General features: G+C 41.2%; 2 protein-coding genes across 4 annotated transcripts in view; one reads left to right on the top strand and one right to left on the bottom strand.

Moving 5' to 3' along the window:
- Nucleotides 1-6,655, bottom strand: part of DCAKD (dephospho-CoA kinase domain containing) — a 28,821-nt gene extending 22,166 nt beyond the window's left edge. Inside the window, exon 1 of the mRNA XM_011377118.2 lies at nt 6,476-6,655. The gene's annotated coding sequence lies outside the window, so the exon portion shown is untranslated. The remainder of the gene's footprint in view (nt 1-6,475) is intronic.
- Nucleotides 6,656-6,883: 228 nt separating this feature from the next.
- NMT1 (N-myristoyltransferase 1) overlaps nt 6,884-18,433 on the top strand; it is a 30,241-nt gene continuing 18,691 nt past the window's right edge. The window contains exons 1-3 of one of the 3 annotated variants that reach the window (XM_023521559.1): nt 6,926-7,055; nt 15,258-15,319; nt 16,944-17,052. Coding sequence is in view for 2 of the 3 variants with exons in the window: in XM_023521558.1 (XP_023377326.1) it covers nt 6,925-7,055; nt 16,926-17,052 (258 nt within the window). In the remaining variant the exon portion in view is untranslated. Of the gene's footprint in view, nt 7,056-15,257; nt 15,320-16,925; nt 17,053-18,433 lie in introns of all 3 variants that reach the window. The other 2 variants (XM_023521558.1, XM_011377116.2) reach the window with 2 other exon arrangements.

The following is an 18,433-nucleotide window of genomic DNA, read 5'->3' as shown; positions in this document are numbered from 1 at the left end:
GTCCAAATTCAGACCTGGCCATCACTAGCTGTGCGGCCTCTGGCAATGGTAAATAGCTACGGGGTTAATTGAGCACCCCCTACCTGCCGGGTCCTAAGAGCATTCTGTAGGAACTGTCTCACTGAATCTTCACAGCCCTTGAGTTGGATACTGTCACTATCTCCAGTTTACACAGAGGAAACTGATATTTTGAGATTAATCAGTTCGCCCTCTCTTACAAAGTCTGTGGCCGAAGAGCTCATATTCTGTCTATACAAGCCTAGCAAGTCATTCAGCCTCTCAGCCTGTCTCCTCTACTGAAGTGCAAATAATCGCTACTCTTGGCTCTTGTTGAAAGAATTGGAAATACAGTAGTCCCCATTTATCCACAGTTTCACTTTCCTGGTTTCAGTTACCCATGGTTAACCTCAGTCTGAAAAAATTACATGGAAAATTCCAGAAACAAACTAAGTTTTAAACTGCATGCCTTTCTGAATAGCATAAAATCTTGCTGCCATATTGCTCCCTCCCACCCAAGTTGTGAATCATCCTTTTGTACAATGTATCCACAATACCCACCCGTAAGTCACTTAGTAGCTTAGTGGCTGTCTCAGTTATCATATCAGCTGTCATAATACCATGGTGCTTGTGTTCAAGTAATCTTATTTTACTTAATAATGGCCCCAAAAGCACAAGAGAAGTGATGCTGGCAATTCGGATATGCCAAAGATAAGCCATAAAGTGCTTCTTTTAAGTGAAAAGTTAAGTATGTATAGGAAAAAACATAATATATTAGGGTTTGGTGCTATCCAAGTTTTCAGGCATCTACTGGGGGGTCTTGGGAAGTATTCCCTATGGATAAGGGGAGAGTATTGTACTAAAAGCATCTAATGCTGCCTCACATAAATTAAGTGGTCCTTAATTAACTCCTGCCTTGACTCTCTTCCCTATTCCTAAACTGTACTTCTACTCTCTGCTTTCTTTAAGGTAGGAATCCAATCTATCTTCACCGCTAGTATTCCCACTGCCTGGCATAGTAGGGACCACTAGAATAATTTGAGGAATGAAGTAATTCAACAATAAATTGAGGAATGAAGTAATTCAACACCTTTCTCTGATCACTCCAGAACCTTTCTCCTTTACATCAACAGCACTGAGAGCCATCACCCAATAAATAGGATTGTATCTCATGATCAAAAGGGCCACTTGGTCCAAACACCCTCCACATCATCTCTCCTCCACATCATCTCTCCTGTCTATACTCAGACATGTCTGGTGTCAGGGAACTCACTGTTTTTTGAGACAGCTTCATGTTGTCTTTGAAGTCCAGCCCTGGCAGAAAGTTCTTCCTTGGATAATCTCTCTCCTAGTTCTAATCCATGGGGTCACACAGAACTATCTTGATACCTTCCATAGAGCCAGATCTAATAGCCCAGTCCCCTCCTTGGATCAACTGGCAGATAACCTAGGTTTGTGGTTCCCAATCTTTTCCCTACACCTGACACATCAGAGGGATACCCAGACTCCCATTGGTAACCATGGCTGGCCATGGCAGTGATAGGGACAGGAACATGCCTGCCACACCCCCCAAATGATCAGGCATTTCCGGGGGCATGTTGTTAGGAAACTCCTGAAGATGATCCAGCTTTTCCCAAATACTGCATCACAGTTTTGTGAGCTATTGGTGTACAATGAGGGCCTTGTCTTCTAAGTAGGCATTCTAGTGGTCCAATTTGCCAACAGCAGCTGCATCTCTGTTCTGGGACAGTCCCAGAGGGAAAGCTGAAGGGCTGCTAGGGGCTTCAACCCAGGCAGGCACCTCTTTAGAACTGAAGTTCCGCCTTTGCAGTTTTGAGGTGATACCATCAAGGGCTTTCTCAGCTCACACACATATCCTCCATTATTCAAGATGGCAATAATTAACTTGGAGCTGGCTCTAGCTGCTTACATAATCTCGCTTCATCTTGACAATGACCTGCATCTCAGCCACCTCTGTGTCCTTAAAATCTAGCATGATGCCTAGAATACAGTGCTGCTCCAAGTTGTGTAACGAACAACATTTTGAATCTGGTAGAGATGACTCCTTTGACTCTTGGGTCTTTGACTCTTGGTTCTTAAAATTAAACTTACTTTCTGTATGTTTATTTTAAATAAATATTAATGTGCAATTAAATTTATACCATACCTCACAAATACCATTAATATTTATCCTTTATTAAACAGCTTCTTAAAAAAAAAAAAAAAAACTTCCCATAGGTTGTCACCAGCTAGAAGATAAAGTCTTAACTCCTTAGCCTGAAACTTAAGGCCTTCTGTGACCCAGCCCCTGATCAACCCTCCAGACATGTCTCACCGTATGTTCCTCCTTGGGAAAAGCAAAAAAAGATGGCAATTTAGTTAGTGCCCCAGACTTTGTGTTAAAACACCAGGTTCGAGTCTGAACTCATACTAAGCAGCAATGAAACTTTGGGAAAATCGTTTAACTTCCTGTTTTCTCACTGTAAAACAGGAATAACTCTCTGTGCTCATTGCACAGGGTCAAATGACACAGTTGATGGCAGGGATCAAACAACATCATGTTTGCACATTTTGTAGGCAATAAAGCATTATACAAAACAGGGGTCACTACACTGTGTACCTGCCTCCACCCTTTGCTTGTTCATTTCTGCACCCTCAAGGCCTTATCCTTTCTTTCTCACCATTCACTTGTTTACTCACTCATACATTAATTAATCAACCGTGAAGGCACAATGGAATATATATATATATATAGAGAGAGAGAGAGAGAGAGAGAGAGAGAGAGAGAGAGAGAGAGAGCGCGCGCGCCTATTGTGTGCTGGCCCGAGGGATACAGAGGGTAAGAAAATCCAATCTGTATCCCTCGGGCCAGCACACAATAGGCCCTCTCTCTCTCTCTCTATAGGGTAAGAAAATCCTAGAACACAGGGTCTTGTGGGGGGAAATGCAAATCAAATAATCACACAAACAAAAGTAAAACTGTGGCTGTGACTCAAGCTCAGGAGTGGGTCAATAGGGCCCTCAAAAACTATAATGGCGGGAGGGAGGTCCAAGATTTAAGCTGCCTCTGAGGCCAAGTTCAAAGTATGCTTTCTCCAGGAAGTCTTTTCTAACAATGCTGCCCCAGAGAGCTGCACACCGCCCCCCACCGTGCCCTCAACTTCTGTTAACTTAGCGAGCTCATTTCATGATACCCAGCCAGGCCCTGTTATTTTGTTTCCAAGTGAGTCTGGTTTTCCTGATTTCACTGTAAGTGCCTTCTGGGCAGAAAATGCCTGGCATACTCTTTCTTAAAACCCACAGCACCAAGCAGAAGACTGAGTCCACTGTGCTCCAGTTTCATGTGTCAGGGGATGTCATAGGAAGGAAGGGTACTCTTCCTGAAAGTGAACTCCAGGGGAGACAGGAAGCTGCCAAAGACCAGCTCCCTGTCCTTGCTTTCACAATTGAGCACATCAGCCCCATTCTTCAGGGGAGAAAAACTCTCTTCCCTAGTACCCTACTCTCAGGCAGCTGGACTTTCATACCTTCAGCCTAGAATGTCCATTCCAGTTTGTCTGCTTTCCCTATGAAAACTCTGCTCAATTGTCTTCTCCTTCAGGATCGGACCCCTTTCTCCAGGTTAAGAGTCCCCCCTCTAGGCTCCTGGTACATCTTATGTTCCTCACTCTCTTATACATTGTTCTGTAACTGTCAGTCTGTGTACCTACCAACTCAAGTAATAAGCCCAGGGTGGGGACTGTGCTGTTCTAGCCCTGATTCTCTAGTTCCTGCCATAGAGCCTGACATTTCATGAGTGCTGAAAGGTATTGAATATGTGAACCACAACCTGGCTCATGCCTTCTTAGGCCCATTAGAAGAAAGGGTATCTCTAATATGCTGGGAGTACAGCAAGGGCTTTGATCTGTGAGACATTATGAGAGCTTTTCTTTGATTATCATAGTAGTAATGCTGACTTCCTGGGAAGGGAAATAATAATTTATTAGGTATTGATTGTCCCAGACACTTTAGTTTTACATACATTGTCTCATTTACAGATGAGGACATGGAGGCTCAGGTTAAATGACTTGCCTAAGGTCATTCAATTAGCAAGGGCAGAGCCAGGATTTAGAACCCAGGGAGTCAGACCCTGAAGCCTGTTCTCTTAACCACTATATTCTACTGTCCCCAGTAACAACCGTGAAGGCACAATGGAAGTATCTACACTAGGAGTAAATTCCAGAATCTACAAAACTTCACGAGTACATCCCTCAGTCACTCTATGGGCTCGGCTGTACCTGACTACCTTCATATAATACTCCTGCCATAATGGGTAGCCAGCAGAGCTCGATGGGAGAATCCTGCTATTCCAGTGTGATGAGGTGCTCAGAAAGCTGGGAATGTTTACGTTGAGGAAAAAATAGAAGAAGTTTAGGGAACCATATATTAATTGTAGAATATGTAACAACTATTTAGAAGGACATAGGATTATATGTTTTTACATAACCCCATTATGCAGGACTCGGCCAACTTTCCAATGACAGTTGTCTGAAAGTGGAAGGCTATCTCTTATGGCAGAGGAGGGAGGAATAAATACAAGAATTCTTGGAACCCCAAGAAAGAATCTATAGACACAATTTAGGAAACTCTTATGTTGCAGTGCTTTGGGTGATCATTCTGTACCAATGTGACTGTAAACTTAAAGTAAACTCAGGCACCAAAATCACATGTGGTGATATTCAGTTATCAAGTGGTCATTTTTAAAAAGTGTCACATAATCGCTTCTCAGCCTTTTGGCTAAGATCAAGTATAAAAAGTGTCACATAAATTTAATTTCTTTGTAAAAACACAAAATTTAAATTTTATTATAGAGAAATCATGGATCTTACAAAATCTAAGTGAGGATTCTGAAATTAAAATCCTAAGACAGAAGAATCTTTCAGTTCCTCTCTAACTCTAAATTCTCAGAGTTGCTAGATTCCAGAACTTTGGACTTGTACTTGCATCCTGAATTTGGTCATGACCGTCAAATTGCCTGCCTATTTCCCAGAAAAGGGTCTAAACAAAAGCTGCACAGTTTGAAGTAAAATGCAAGGCAGAATGTCTTTCTTAAGCTTTGAACTGCAAAAAAATGTGGGGTCCACAGAAACCAGCACCTTCATTCCCTAAAGCATGTCTCATTAGACCTTCATTTAACCTCTGTGTATCCGTGAGAAAAGAAAATACAGGTTGGAAATTAGAATACCAGATGTGGGTTCTGGTTCTGTAACTAGGTATCGTTGTGATTTTTTTACAAGCACAATTTTCTTCAAGTCCCCTTCCCAATCTACTTCACAAAGTGACACAAGCTACAACAGGTAAAATATTTAGAAGAGTTAAATCCATGTAACACATGTAAAGCTTTATTATTATTTCTGACTTTCTCCTCTCACCGGCAGGCGCATATAAGGCATTGTGCTGACTGCAGTCTGGCCCTGGAGAGGGGTATAGGTGATAGCTCTCAGTCTGAGCTGGTGTCTTTGACTGGTTTCCAAAGTCAAATATAAATGATTGAGTGCATTTGTTGATTTGGACAATATTTACTGCGCTCTCAGTTTTTCTTGATAGAAAAACTAAGAGTTGACTACAGTTAACTCTGTTTTACTTGGTTTATTTCCCTAAGTCAGAGGGGAACTGTTTCTTCCCATGTTGAGAGTCTCCCAAAGGCTAAGATCATTTCCCTTTTTGGCCAACTAGCTCTCTGATGTAAGGAACTTGTCCTTCCCTCACCACCCACCACAACCCAACCTGAATGGGAAATCTCTCCAAATGGAAACCATGTTTCTGGATTCTCTTCTCAAAACTCAGGTGTGATTATTCAATCACAGGGGTGAGATCCAAGGTATTGAAGCATTTAGTCAAAGCGAAAATAGATTAAGATGTTAAAATTACCTTCGATAACTGATTTCCTTGGGTAGATGTATCAGACAATGGGACTTTCGCAGTGGTAAAGGATTCAGAGGGCCTGAGGGCAGGCAGATTCAGACTTGTATATTGATTTTGCCACTTATTAGCTACGTGACTGTGCAATTTACCAACCAATCTGGGCCACATTTCTTCGTCCGTAAAAAACAGGAATAGCGCCCACATTCTAGGCTTGTTGAGAGGATTAAATGAGATGCTCGAAAAGCCTTACCACAGAACCTGGTATATAAGTGCTCAATAAAGAGTAATTGTTTGGGCTGCTGTGGAGAATGAAAGGCATACTGTGTGTGGAAGAGCTTCGTGGAGGCGGGTACCTGCAAGCCCATAAGCGGAAAGGCCTAACGGAGCAGTCAAATCTTCTGGCTCAGAATCAGTGCTTCTCACAGCACAATCCCAACCACAGGGGCCGCCGAGTCCCGAGTGATGAAAGGAGGCCAGGCGTCAACCTGACTTCTTGAAGGAATGCCCCTATAACAAGGTCCGACGTATTCGGGCTCCCGGTGGCTCGCACCCGCGGGCCTCAGGCTCTACTTACCCAGGAATGGTAACGGTCCTTAACGGCAGCCAATAACGGCTCTCCTGTGGCCCAAGCACTAGCAAGGGCAGGCTGAGGTCAAACCTTGGATTTTGTAGCCTCCACACCCAAAACCCTAAACTTGCATCGAACTACAATTCCCAGCATGCCACGCGGTCCGCCGGGTCGAGAAGCGTCAGCCCCGCCAACTTTGAGCCCGTTTTCGCTCAAAACGCGGCCGAACGCTCGGGGCTTGGGAGTAGTGCCGGCCCCCAACCTAAGACAGCCTCCCCTCATGATTTCTGGGTATTGTAGTCCACCTTGTTCCGGTTTCCCAGGAATGAGCCGCGCCTAGTTACGGCTCCCTTCGCCATAAAAACTACAAAACCCAGAATATAGCGCAAGTTCTTCTCGTCCAATAGGAACCCCCCCATGTAACGAGGCGCGGAGGCCGGCTCTTGTAACTCAAGATGGCGGACGAGAGTGAGACAGCAGTGAAGTCGCCGGCACCTCCGCGGCCGCACATGATGGAAGGGAACGGAAACGGCCATGAGCACTGCAGCGATTGCGAGAACGAGGAGGACAACAGCTACAACCGGGGGTAACAAGATCCTCGGAGTCCAATTCCCATCCAGTCTCCTACAACCTGGGTCTCTGGGGTGCGGGGAAGTCACCGGGAGCTTAGCGTAACCCCACCCCCAAATTCTTATTGGCTGAGATGTTGGAGTCCTGCCTGGCGATTGGTTGCTGTCTTTGTCATTTACTGGGGTGGGTGCTCAGTATATTAAGGGCCGGAGACATTCAGTACTTTTATTATAAAGTTCTTCTGTGTAACGTTCCACAGTCGTGTGCTTCAGGCGCTTCCGGGGGGAAGAGCTTGTTGGACAATGGTTTTCGATGGCACAACACGGCCAATATAACACTAAAGTTCAAAGGGGACGTTGTTAGTGGTGTTGTATGAACAACGTGATTAGCAATAAACGAATGATAAAACATTTCGCTTCAATGAGGAAATTCACCAGGCTATACAAACCATAATTATGTTGTAAAATGTCACTACCAGAGAATCTCAAAATATAAACACCTTATAAACCCTACGTAATTACTGTATAATGTTTTGATGTATATGGTGTCCGTTGCTCCAAATAATCCATACGTTTCCTGAACAATATATAATTAGGTCTTCCAGCATCTTTGCTCTGTTAACTTTGCGAGAAGTAGCCTCAAGCTTCAAGATGTTGAGTGATGGTCCTTCTTGGTCGGTGTTTGGAGGTGGGTTTAATATTGCATGCCCTGTACTTTCGGATCTTGCTTACTAGTAAGTATTGTTCCTCGGGCAGAGGAAATGCATTAGGCATTTGAATGTTGAGTTCTATTTCCAAATCAGTTTTCATTCTTGTAAGCCTGTCATTCCTCTTTCTTCATAGTGTTACAGTGGCTGACACTCACTCTCCCCATCTGTATCTGTAAAGGAAAGTCATGAGAGTCAGTTTTGGATATATAACTTTGACCGAGCCTGTGATCTGATTTTTTATAGTCATCTTGTCATTTGCAGTATTGATGGTAGTCCTGGAGATAAAGGTAAAAGGTAAAAGGTCGAAGTCTTTGGATAAACTTTAAAATAAATTCTGCTACCTCGTAGAGATGGGAGAGTATAGGATTATTTAAATGGTTTGTAATCTGCCTGTGATGAATCTTTGCGTTAAAAGACTTGGCTTTTATGTTCTTCAATCAGCATTGAAAATGACAAGAAATATAAAGGAAAAGGAAGCTTGTCAGATCTGGGTGTATAAAATTGTGTTTTTTTGCCATAACTCACAACAGATCTAATGTAATGAAAGCCTTATTTTGACGACGTTTGAGATTCCAAAAAATGAAAGCACCGAGAAAGAGGAAACAGGAGAAACAGGAAGAAGGGAAAGTGCAGCCCTACTGAGTAGAGCTCTCAATCATAGATGGGAGTTGTTGAATTAGAAGTCATTTCAGAAGTGAAAGTATAGCTGCTTCTTTGCTCTCTGTGTAGTTACTTTTCTTTTTCTTTGCTAAACTGTTGCCCTGACCAGAGTCTATAGGTCTTTAATTGGTTTTGTTCCCTATAATCTGTGAATCATGTTGCAAAACTGCTTGGCAGAAAGTTCTATGTTTCATTTATAGTACAACAAAATGGTAACTTAAAAAAAAAAAACTTCGATTTTTTTTTTTTTTTGGTTGTTGTGGTTTTTGTTCATGGTTATGGTCCAGGTATACAGATTAAGTTTGTTAGCATCCTGAATCTAGAGGTCTTTATAATAAATAAATTAGTAGATGGCTGGTGAAAAACGGGGGACCCCGGCTTGGGGGGCAGAGTCTAGTTCTGGTATTTTGATTCTGAGGTAGAGTCAACATTTTAGCATTAATTGTCAGAGGAAATGGATTTGGGCAGAATCTGTATGGCACAGTGAGAAAAGCATAGACTCTGGAGTTATTCAAGCCTGGGTTCAAAGCCTGGTTCTGACGCTTAATATTGTTCTGTGACACTGGGAAAGTTACTTTATCTCCAGTTGTAGGGATTAAATAAGATGACATCTGGAGTTCTGTCTTCTTCGCTCTTTACTTCAAATCTTCTATGTCCTCCTTCCCCCAATTTGCCTCCCTGCCCTTATCATATACCGTGTTTTTTGTAGCTTTTATCATAACAGTAGTTAAATGACATGTGTCCATTCCCTGCCTCACCTGACTGTAAGGTAAGGTGCTTGAGAACAGGGTTCATGTCTTTTGAGATGCCTCACACTTAGCATTAATGAATATTTGCTGCATGAGTGAATGATTAAAGTTCTTAGCCCAATATTAGTGGAGTTTCATTTCTCTTCACTGAGAGGAAGGATGTCAGATTTTTCTTAAATATATATTTTCTTTCCCCCAAATAAGTCTCATTGTAAGCTTTGCAATAGTTTTTCTGAAATACGTACAGAAATCAAGGATCCTCCAATTTTCTGTGGAAGCTTTCCACTGCTTTTTGGCTTATTGAAAATTTTCTTGTCTTTACTTATATTTAGAATGTTTTTGAAGTTATATAAGGGGAATTGTTCCTTTTAATGATAATGATTCTAAAGTATAATATGCAATTAGTTTATGATAGTTCAAACTAACCCTTCTTTTCTCAGACCTTTCTTTCAAGATGGGCTCACAGTGCTCTTTACACTAATGAAATGAGCTACATTCATGCACTGGAACCATAGGAAGTACAGTTCTGCTAGTTTCTTATGTTTCTTTGTGTATAAGTTTAGTTCTTGACTTGTCATGTGTTTCTTCCATAATTAAACATTTGGTGAGTACAAATTTTATATGTGCATATAAACACGTGTACATGCATACGTATGTAGTATATGCATCTATGTGTGTGTATATATATATGTGTTTTTCTATCAGCTATTCTTTTTTTTTAAATATCTACTGAACAGAGGAAAGGAAGGCAGCATTTTTACCCCAGTTACTTGCCTGACGTAAGTTACCCTGAGCAATTGAGAGGAGAGTCACACTAAGGTATCTTTATGCTGCATCCTTTTGCAGTTCATGATTCATCAATATGGTTTAATCTGCTTGTTTTTAGTGAAAGGCTTTCCCCAGAAATATCACTACAGAAGAAATCTTATTAGCTGGCTGATTTTAATTTTGAGATACCAAGCAAGTAAAGTTTACCTGGGTGTTCTAGAACAGGAAAAAAATTTAGACTTTTGTTCCTAGGATTCTTTCGGAATTTATTTTGCAATGTCATCGATACCACTGAGATGCTGGTAAGCCGTTGGTCAAGACCCTTTTGATAAGGAATGTCTCTTTTCTGCCCTGTTTTCTTACTCTAGGGACAGGTTAAGATGGGTTCCTTTAAGTTTTCCTCTCTTCTTAATCATGAGATATTATCCCTTATGAAAAAACTTAAAAGAAAGGTCTTTTTGAAAGGAATTCCATAGGCTCTCCTTACTTGCTTTTGTATTCTTCACATTCTCCAAGAATGGTTCTTTCCATATTTACTTGGTGGTTTATAGCTGCATCTAGCTCTTGGAAAGAAGAAATCTTTTTAGTTCTTAATTTCTCCCTTCAGCTTTTGGTTTTTCAAAACTAGATCAAAGCAGAAATGAAAAGAGAAACCTCATCACTGATATCAAATAAGTATTCTAATTTTATTTCCCAATTAAGTGGCAATTAAAAAGAAACTAATCAAGAGCTGCTTCAAAGAGAAGAGACTGGAAAGCAGAAGAAATGAAAAGTAAATGAGAGCCTATTTCAGGGAGACTGCTGCTCATGGCAAACCAGTTTTGCTGATTTTTCACATTGTTTAATGTGCTCACTCAAAGATTTTCCAGCTTTATTAAGTCTACAGTTAACTCTTTCGCTGTGGAGTTTGTAGATTTTGGGACCATAGATTTTGTAGATTTCATAACTTTAGGATGATGCTTCTTGAATGCTCCCTCTCTAACCTTTTATTTGAAATCTCTACCCTGCAAGCCTCTCTTCTAGTTCCTCGAGGAAGGTACTCTTTGGATTGTTGCAGTTAAGGCACACAAAACATGGTGTTTTCAATTGAGAGCACCAAAAAAAAAAAAAGGAAAGAAAGGAAGGAAGAAACTAAAATTCTTTAACAGGATCAGTCCTTGCTTCAAAAATTTTTCTGCTGCTGTTAACTTTGAGAGGCAGCTGAGGAGGATTCACTGTTAAGTGTTCAGTAAATGTTATCTCTGGCTGTTACAATGTGTTGGGCACTGTGCTAAGCCCTTTGCATGGATTATCTCAGCTTGACTTCACTTGTAACTGATTTAGCTTTTGTAATGAGGCTTGGGATTTGCATCTCCACCTCTCCTTTTGACACCCTGAAGGACACATTCTAAACTTACTGGATTTTTCTTTTCCCTACTGCATTGACTTCTACATCCTGACTCTCTGGGAGTGTGAGTCCAGTTTTTGGATTCATTTAGTAACCCATGGCCTTTCCCTAACTAGGAATCCAGTTGGTGATGGAGGTGACTGGCCTTTTTAAACTCTCCTTGATAGACCAGTATCTTTCTAGAGGTCATTCTAGTGTGTGAAATTGCTGCCAGCATTGAGTCATTCATTGCTCAGAAAATTGCCGAAAATGGTCTCTGAACAGCATTTGATTTGACTTTGGAGTTGTCAGGTTACAGTCTAGCCCACCAAACCAACCTAGAGGATGTGGAATTTACACCTCTGTCTCATTCCCATTTCAAACTATTGAGTATGTCAGAGCTTTTATGACCCCTAAAAAACCCGTTTTCTTCCATGACAGGAATTGCTTGTTCACTCTCAAAACTGGCTGACTATCTCAGGGAGGGCAGAGGGTAAACATAAAAGCAATCTTTTGTAATTCCTTCCCACAACCTGCTGTCCTTTTTACAGGCCTCCTACGGTATCTTTTTGTTCTTACTAAAGTGTTTTCATTTTTTCTGTCATTTAGGATTTGCAAGCAGTTTTTTATGTAAATAACTGATTGGTGGAAATTTGCAGTTTGGGGTATTGCATTAAGTGATCCTGCAGGCACAGCAGTACAGAGGATAGGCAGCTTATGCTGATTCATGCCATGTGGTCTCTACCTGGGCTCCCATGTAAATGCCATGTCATTCACCCCTCTTTGGGCCTTCTGAGTACTAATAAGATTGCTGGTGAATGTTTCATAAATCATAAGTAAATTGATCTGCACAAGGATTTTTTTATGTCTAAAAGTGAAATCAAAAGGATATTATAGACTAGGATTTATTTACTAAGTATCCCTGGAAATTTTGAATTTTAGCCCAAAGAATTAACTTTCAGTTTTTAGAGGTGGAAAACAAGTGACCAAATGTTGTAAATTTTATTTTCTGAACTCTTTCTTTCTGTTGATTTTATAATCAAAACTAAACCTGTAGTCTGTGTTTAAGACATGGGAATCATTTGTAGTTTATACTGGAGCTTTTTGTTGTTGTCACTCTTAAAGGAATAGGTCCTAAGGAGGGAGAAGACAACAAATAATAAAGTTGGTAATTTAAAATCTTAATCAGTGGCCTTAAGGAGCACAGCATGTGCTCTGCGTGCATAGACTATTAGCACAGCTGTCCTATGGAAATATTACTGAAGATATTTTCTGACCCTCTGCGGGCTCTAGCTTTTCGGAGTTTTATTTTAGTCAATTATGCCTGGGAAGCATTAGTCAAGCACATATTTGTTGAACTCTTCACTGTGTGCTGTGGGAAACAGCTGTTTAAGATGTGGTCCCTATACGTAGGAAATTTTTAATGTCATTGGGAAGCCAGGAAGCAGCACATTATTATATATAAAGCATTACATTGTTTGAGAGATCGTAATTTTAGACATCAAGGAGAGCTAGAATGGGCAGAGGAGGGAGGCTTTCTGGATAGAACATGGCTAACTCTCTTCATTGCCTTTAACACCTGCTCCTCTGATACAGAAAAATTTATTTTAAGGCCCAGTGTGATCAAACTGTTCTTTTTGGCTTTAGAGATTCTCAGGTAAATTCTCAACAGGGAATGAGACTCTGGTGTTGGGGGAGGAATGGGCTAAGTCTTTGGAGATTGGTGGCTTGTCACAGGGTACTTGTTGGTTAGTTGATGAACCACCTTGCCTGGGCCTTGGTTTCTGCTTCTGTGAACAACAGGTTAAGCCAGCTAGCCCAGAGATTCCTTCCAGCTCTGGTTGTTTAGCACGCACAATAACAGCTTTCTGTTCCTCAGCCACACGCCGTTGAGTGAATTCTGTCACCCAGTGGAACTGAGAGGAGGCCCACATACAGACCCTCACCGGCGGCTCATGTCATCTGGAAGTTTGCTGCTCCCGTTGCTCATCTCTCAGCTCGCCCTTTCCTCCCGCCCACCCATGTTCTCTGACTCTGCATTCTGTTTCTAGATATAAGTCCTGGGGTTCATTTTTCATCTCCTCCCCCTGCCCTGACTTTCTAACAGAGCATCCATAAGATTTCTTACACGTTTGAAATTAGAATATTTTGGCATTTGTGAAAAAAATGACATTTCTTGATTGCTTTTCTTTCCTGTTTCTGGGTCTATCATTCTGTTAATTCATCCCATATTTGCTAGGTTATTCATTAATGACTTGGGTCGATCAACTTTACTTTAGAATATAAAATTCAGTTTTTTTATGTGAACTCCCATTCCATTGCAGGCACACACCGCACCCCCCTCCCAAGAAAGAAGGCAAATTTCACTAATTCTCTGTTCATTATTTTGGCATGAAATGAACCAGAGTTAGACTTTGGCTTGCAGTATTCCAAGGTTCTGGCCGGTCTCTTTGGAGTATATGATGGTGACTGGCAGGCTTAGAGAACTCAAGAGATTTCTCTTTGAATTTGCAGAATCCCAGCACGATGGGGACCCCTACCCAGTGGGTATGGACTTCAGGTCCCTTTCAAAACAGTGCTAAAGTCTTAGAGAAAGACTAGCCCTGGCTTCTGTGGGGTCCTCTGGTTTGGTTCTCCCCAAATCTAAATGGAGGCCATTCTTGAGTGAAATAGTATTGGCTTCCTAGGATGCTTCTTGAAGACCTACTCTCAAGGCCTCTGAACTTGCTTCTTATGAACAGTCGTAATCACCTGGAAAGCTGCCCCTAGTGGGTGGGCTCCTTGGAAGTCTCTTCTCTGAGTCAGTTGTCTTCCTGTTTGGGGTGTTGACTTATAATACCGTGGAGAGCTGATAATGTCTTCTCTTGGATGTGGCTCAGTACCTGGTAGCTCAGTAAAAATGACTTTTTTTTAAGCTCCCCTTTGTTCTTCAGCTGTCTCTGTATGCTTGATGTACAAGTTGAAACAGGATTGTTGCTCAGTAGCTACATGTGCAAATTCAAGCCGATACAAGGAAAATGAAATTAGCTCTGTGGTTTTAGTTTGCGTCTTGGAGTTTGCCAGGCACTTGTATTAATCATAAAACAGAACAAAAGTTCAGCCCAAGGTCCTTCTATAAAAAAGGAGTCCTTGAGGAGAAGGCTACACAGAAGTGTCTCTACTGAGTAGTGAGAGCAAAGGCAGGAAGGTAGTTTTTTAGTGATTTTGCATACTTGTAAAGATGTCTAAAGTAGGAGGAAGTAATTTCTTCTATTTTCTTTAGGTGAAATTATATTTAGTAAGTAACCAATTGATTACTATGTAGCAATTCTTTACCATGGCTTAAAAAATTTTTTTTTCTATAGAATTGTATAAACAATTCTTATGGTAATTCATATACAGGGACCAGAGAATTCATTCCATAAGCTGAAATGAATAAGGATTTATAAATTGTATCAACAGCGGAGCACTGGTTGTCTCCTAACATCGCTAGTTTTTAAACCTTATGATGCTGCGTATAATCCTCAGACTGGAGTGAGACTATCTCTAGAATAAGAAACCCACATAGAGTTGTCATAGGGTGCAAACGGGCCTGCACGTGATAACAAAATTGAGTTATTAAGAGAAAAAAAATTATCTTCTGGCCATAAATGACTTTATGGTTCCAGTTCTTTGCCATGGCCTTGGTGGTTTTGCTGAGCATCGGTTTTAAGGCGTTTACCTTATTAGCGGTCATCCTTCCATATTATGCCTTCCGTGTCTCATTAATATAATACCTAGGGGGTGCACTTGCGTCTGGACTTCATGACCTTACGTTTGGACTAAAATGACCTCCAGCCTTGACTGGACCTCCCTGACTTCACAGTCTCTGCGTGAGGAACCTGATGAGAGGCCTAGCCAGATGGGTGCAGGCACAGCTGGATGGGTGAGCTAGATGGGAACTGAGTGTCATGGGCCTAGGGAAAAGTCGGGTTTGATCTCTTCCAGGCTAAGAAGCTGCTGTCACTTTCAGGCATGGAAGGGACATGAAGAAAGTCATTTTCACAGAGGTGAGTCCCATAGCTGTATAGAGTTCAAGATGTTGCAGAAAGATTGTGAAGTCAGGAAGATCCAGTACAGGCTAGAGGTAACTTTAGTCCATGTGTAAGGTCACGAAGTCTGGATGTGAATGCTCCTACCTGGACCAGGAAGAGATTAGTCTGAAGATATTCTACAGCAGGAAATGGCAGCATGTGGTTACAGATTGCCTCCTCCCAACACATACCACTTGCTATGAGAGAATTGATATTCATAATAACCCCAACACGTGTAAGACCTTGAAGGCTTTCTGAATTATAAAATAAAGCTTAAATGATATTTGCCATAATGGTATGGAAAATGCGTTTGACTGTTTTATTCTTTGAAAATTGGTTATCTAGAATATACAGGTAAAACAATACGCTGAGTTTAGCTGATCCTGCAGATTAGGGTTTACTGTACTCTCAGATTGGACTCCTAATTTTGACTTTTTAATGGAAGAATTCCAGGGAGTATAGCAGAGTGATATCAGACATTGCTCCCAGACTGACAATGCCAGTATCAATTTAGACATGGCAGAAACCAACAACAACAATAATTATGAAAGCAGGCTACAAGATGAACCTTAAAATTCATCATTAAAATGAAGGAAACCCGGAATCAAATTATTATCCTAAAATCAACAAGAATTGGGGGGAAACATTTGGGAGCTAATGAATGGAAAATGTCAAACCCAGTATAATATATGATATGTGTCTCAATAAAGATATTGAGAGACAATACAGAAAATGATGAGAGATTGTAGAAATGTGGCTAAGAAACTTTTTGCTGCATTCATTGGGTATGTCATGCAGAGGAAAAGCAGCTTGTGGAAGTCCCTATTACCATATTCTCACACACACACACACACACACACACACACACACACACACACACACACACACACACACACACGTTTCGTGTAATCTCTTAGTGTCAGGAGTGGCTGGATGTTTCACTGTTGTGCTGGGTTTTGCCTGTGTTGATCACCCAGTCTGAGCCTACGACAGCAGTCCTCGATCCTGCAGGACTGATTTTGGCATTTCTCCTGATTGACTATTTTGGATATAGAGCACAGCAACTTTAAACTGCCTTTTTTCCACCTTCCTTCTTCCCTTTCCAATACTGCTTTGTGCTTTAGAGTCAGCTGGAGAAACTCATTAAAACCTAATAATGCATTGGGAGGGTGGGAGTGGGGTGAGGAAGGGTTGCCATAAAGACCATTTTAGGTTGTCATCCTTTTAAATTCAGGATGCTAAGCATGTATTGGTGGTATGAATGCCCTGTTAATAATTATCATTTGCCTTTGGTACCAGCAACCTGGCAATCTAAAGAAAATAACACATAAAATAAAAGCAAGAATAGAAAAGTTTCTTTCAAACAAGTAGGGCATTCCTTGTCCAGTGCTCCCTCCCTGGGAGCTAGTGGGAGTTGGGAGAGCTGTGTTTTCTGGTGTCTTCTAAATGCCCCTTCTGGGAACCTGGATTCTCTAGTCTGCTTCTGAAGCCAACAGGCTTGATTAAGGGAAGGTCTGGCTCTACAGAAAGCTCTTTGTCCGTGTAGCCCAAAACAGATGATTTTTTAAAAACCCTGCATCAGTATTTACTTGTCTTACAGTGGTTTGAGTCCAGCCAATGACACTGGAGCCAAAAAGAAGAAAAAGAAACAAAAAAAGAAGAAAGAGAAAGGCAGCGAGACAGATTCAGCCCAGGATCAGCCTGTGAAGGTAACAAGGAGGCTCTGTTTTCTTGTGACCAAGAGTCACTTTTTCAGAAGACAGAGTTTCGGGGTAAATGTATAGGAACAATTTAGATTAACAGTCTCCACTGCTGTTACTTCAAGATGGAGGAGTTGGATCCCTGGGCTGCCCTCCGCTGCCCTAGACTAGATGAATCTGCTATCAAGCCGTAAAAGACACAGCTGGTTAGACATTGGTGTCCCCTCAGAGTGCACAGGTACATAACTACGTGCGATGCTGTGCGAGGTGCTGGATACTACGTTGTGCTAGCCACTGTCGCCTAGAGCAGCGGTTCTCAGCCTTTTCCGTCTTAAGTCTCCACCACTGTGGGAATATAAGCCCTGTCCTTTTTAAGGCAGACCTTTATATATTGCAAACATTCTCTTAATGCCGCAGTCATTGAAATGAAAACTCTGAGTCCCAGAGTCAATTTCTGAGTTCCACTAGTTGAGAACTACTGGCCTAGAGCTTAGGACCTGGGACTGACACACTGACATGAAACCCGGAGTGTGGGTGAGGTTGGTTTTGTTTCGTAAATAAAGCAACATTTTAAAAAAAGAAAAACCTTTTATTTCAGTAAAGTGCTATCCTCTTTAAAGCAGGCCCTGGGGAAGCTCAAAACATATCCATAATTCCTCTTTTAGAATTGCCTCCAAAACAGCTTATAAGCCTCGCAGAAATCCGGTCTCAGTCTACCCATACTTTGCTGTATCCTTCAAATGGTATGCTCCGACTCAAATCTTCTATCTTATTGAGAAATGGCTTCAAGTAATGTTTTACTATTTTCAATATCAAGCTCACTATTAAAAAAAAACCCATCGTTATTGACCACCATGTTGGCTAGGTTCTCGCTAGGCACTTCATTTAAATTAACCCCAAACCTTCTACATCCTTTCAGGGTAGGTAGGGGTATTCCCATTTTAAAGATGAGAGAGTTGGCTTACTTTAGTCTTTCAATCAGGAATTCCAGCCCAAGCTCATACTTTGGCTTTGAGGATTTTTGTTTGTTTGTCTGGGGGTGAGTATTTGAGCTCAAGCCTATATCAAAATGGTTCAGTCCGAAATTAGAAAATTTTAACAAAATACCATTTACATAGCCCTTCCATTTTCTTCTATGAGAGTGATGCTGTTTATTGAAGAGAATTTAGAAAAAACCAGCAAGAGGAAGAAAACTAAAACTAGAATCACTTATAGTCCTACCTCCCAGGAATAAGCAATGTAAACATATTGATTTATAGTCTTCCTTTCCTTTACAATCTAAATGAAGAAAAAACATAGTAAAGTAGAAGAAATTATGGTTATTTTTATAATCATAAGCCTGACATAAGACCCAGAAGCCATAAAGAAAAATTGACAAATTCGAATTTCT

Source organism: Pteropus vampyrus, unplaced genomic scaffold, assembly GCF_000151845.1.
Source record: "Pteropus vampyrus isolate Shadow unplaced genomic scaffold, Pvam_2.0 Scaffold306, whole genome shotgun sequence".
NCBI classification, from domain to species: Eukaryota; Metazoa; Chordata; class Mammalia; order Chiroptera; family Pteropodidae; genus Pteropus; species Pteropus vampyrus.
The sequence above is the reverse complement of the archived record's forward strand: the minus strand, read 5'-3'. Positions and strand labels throughout refer to the sequence as shown.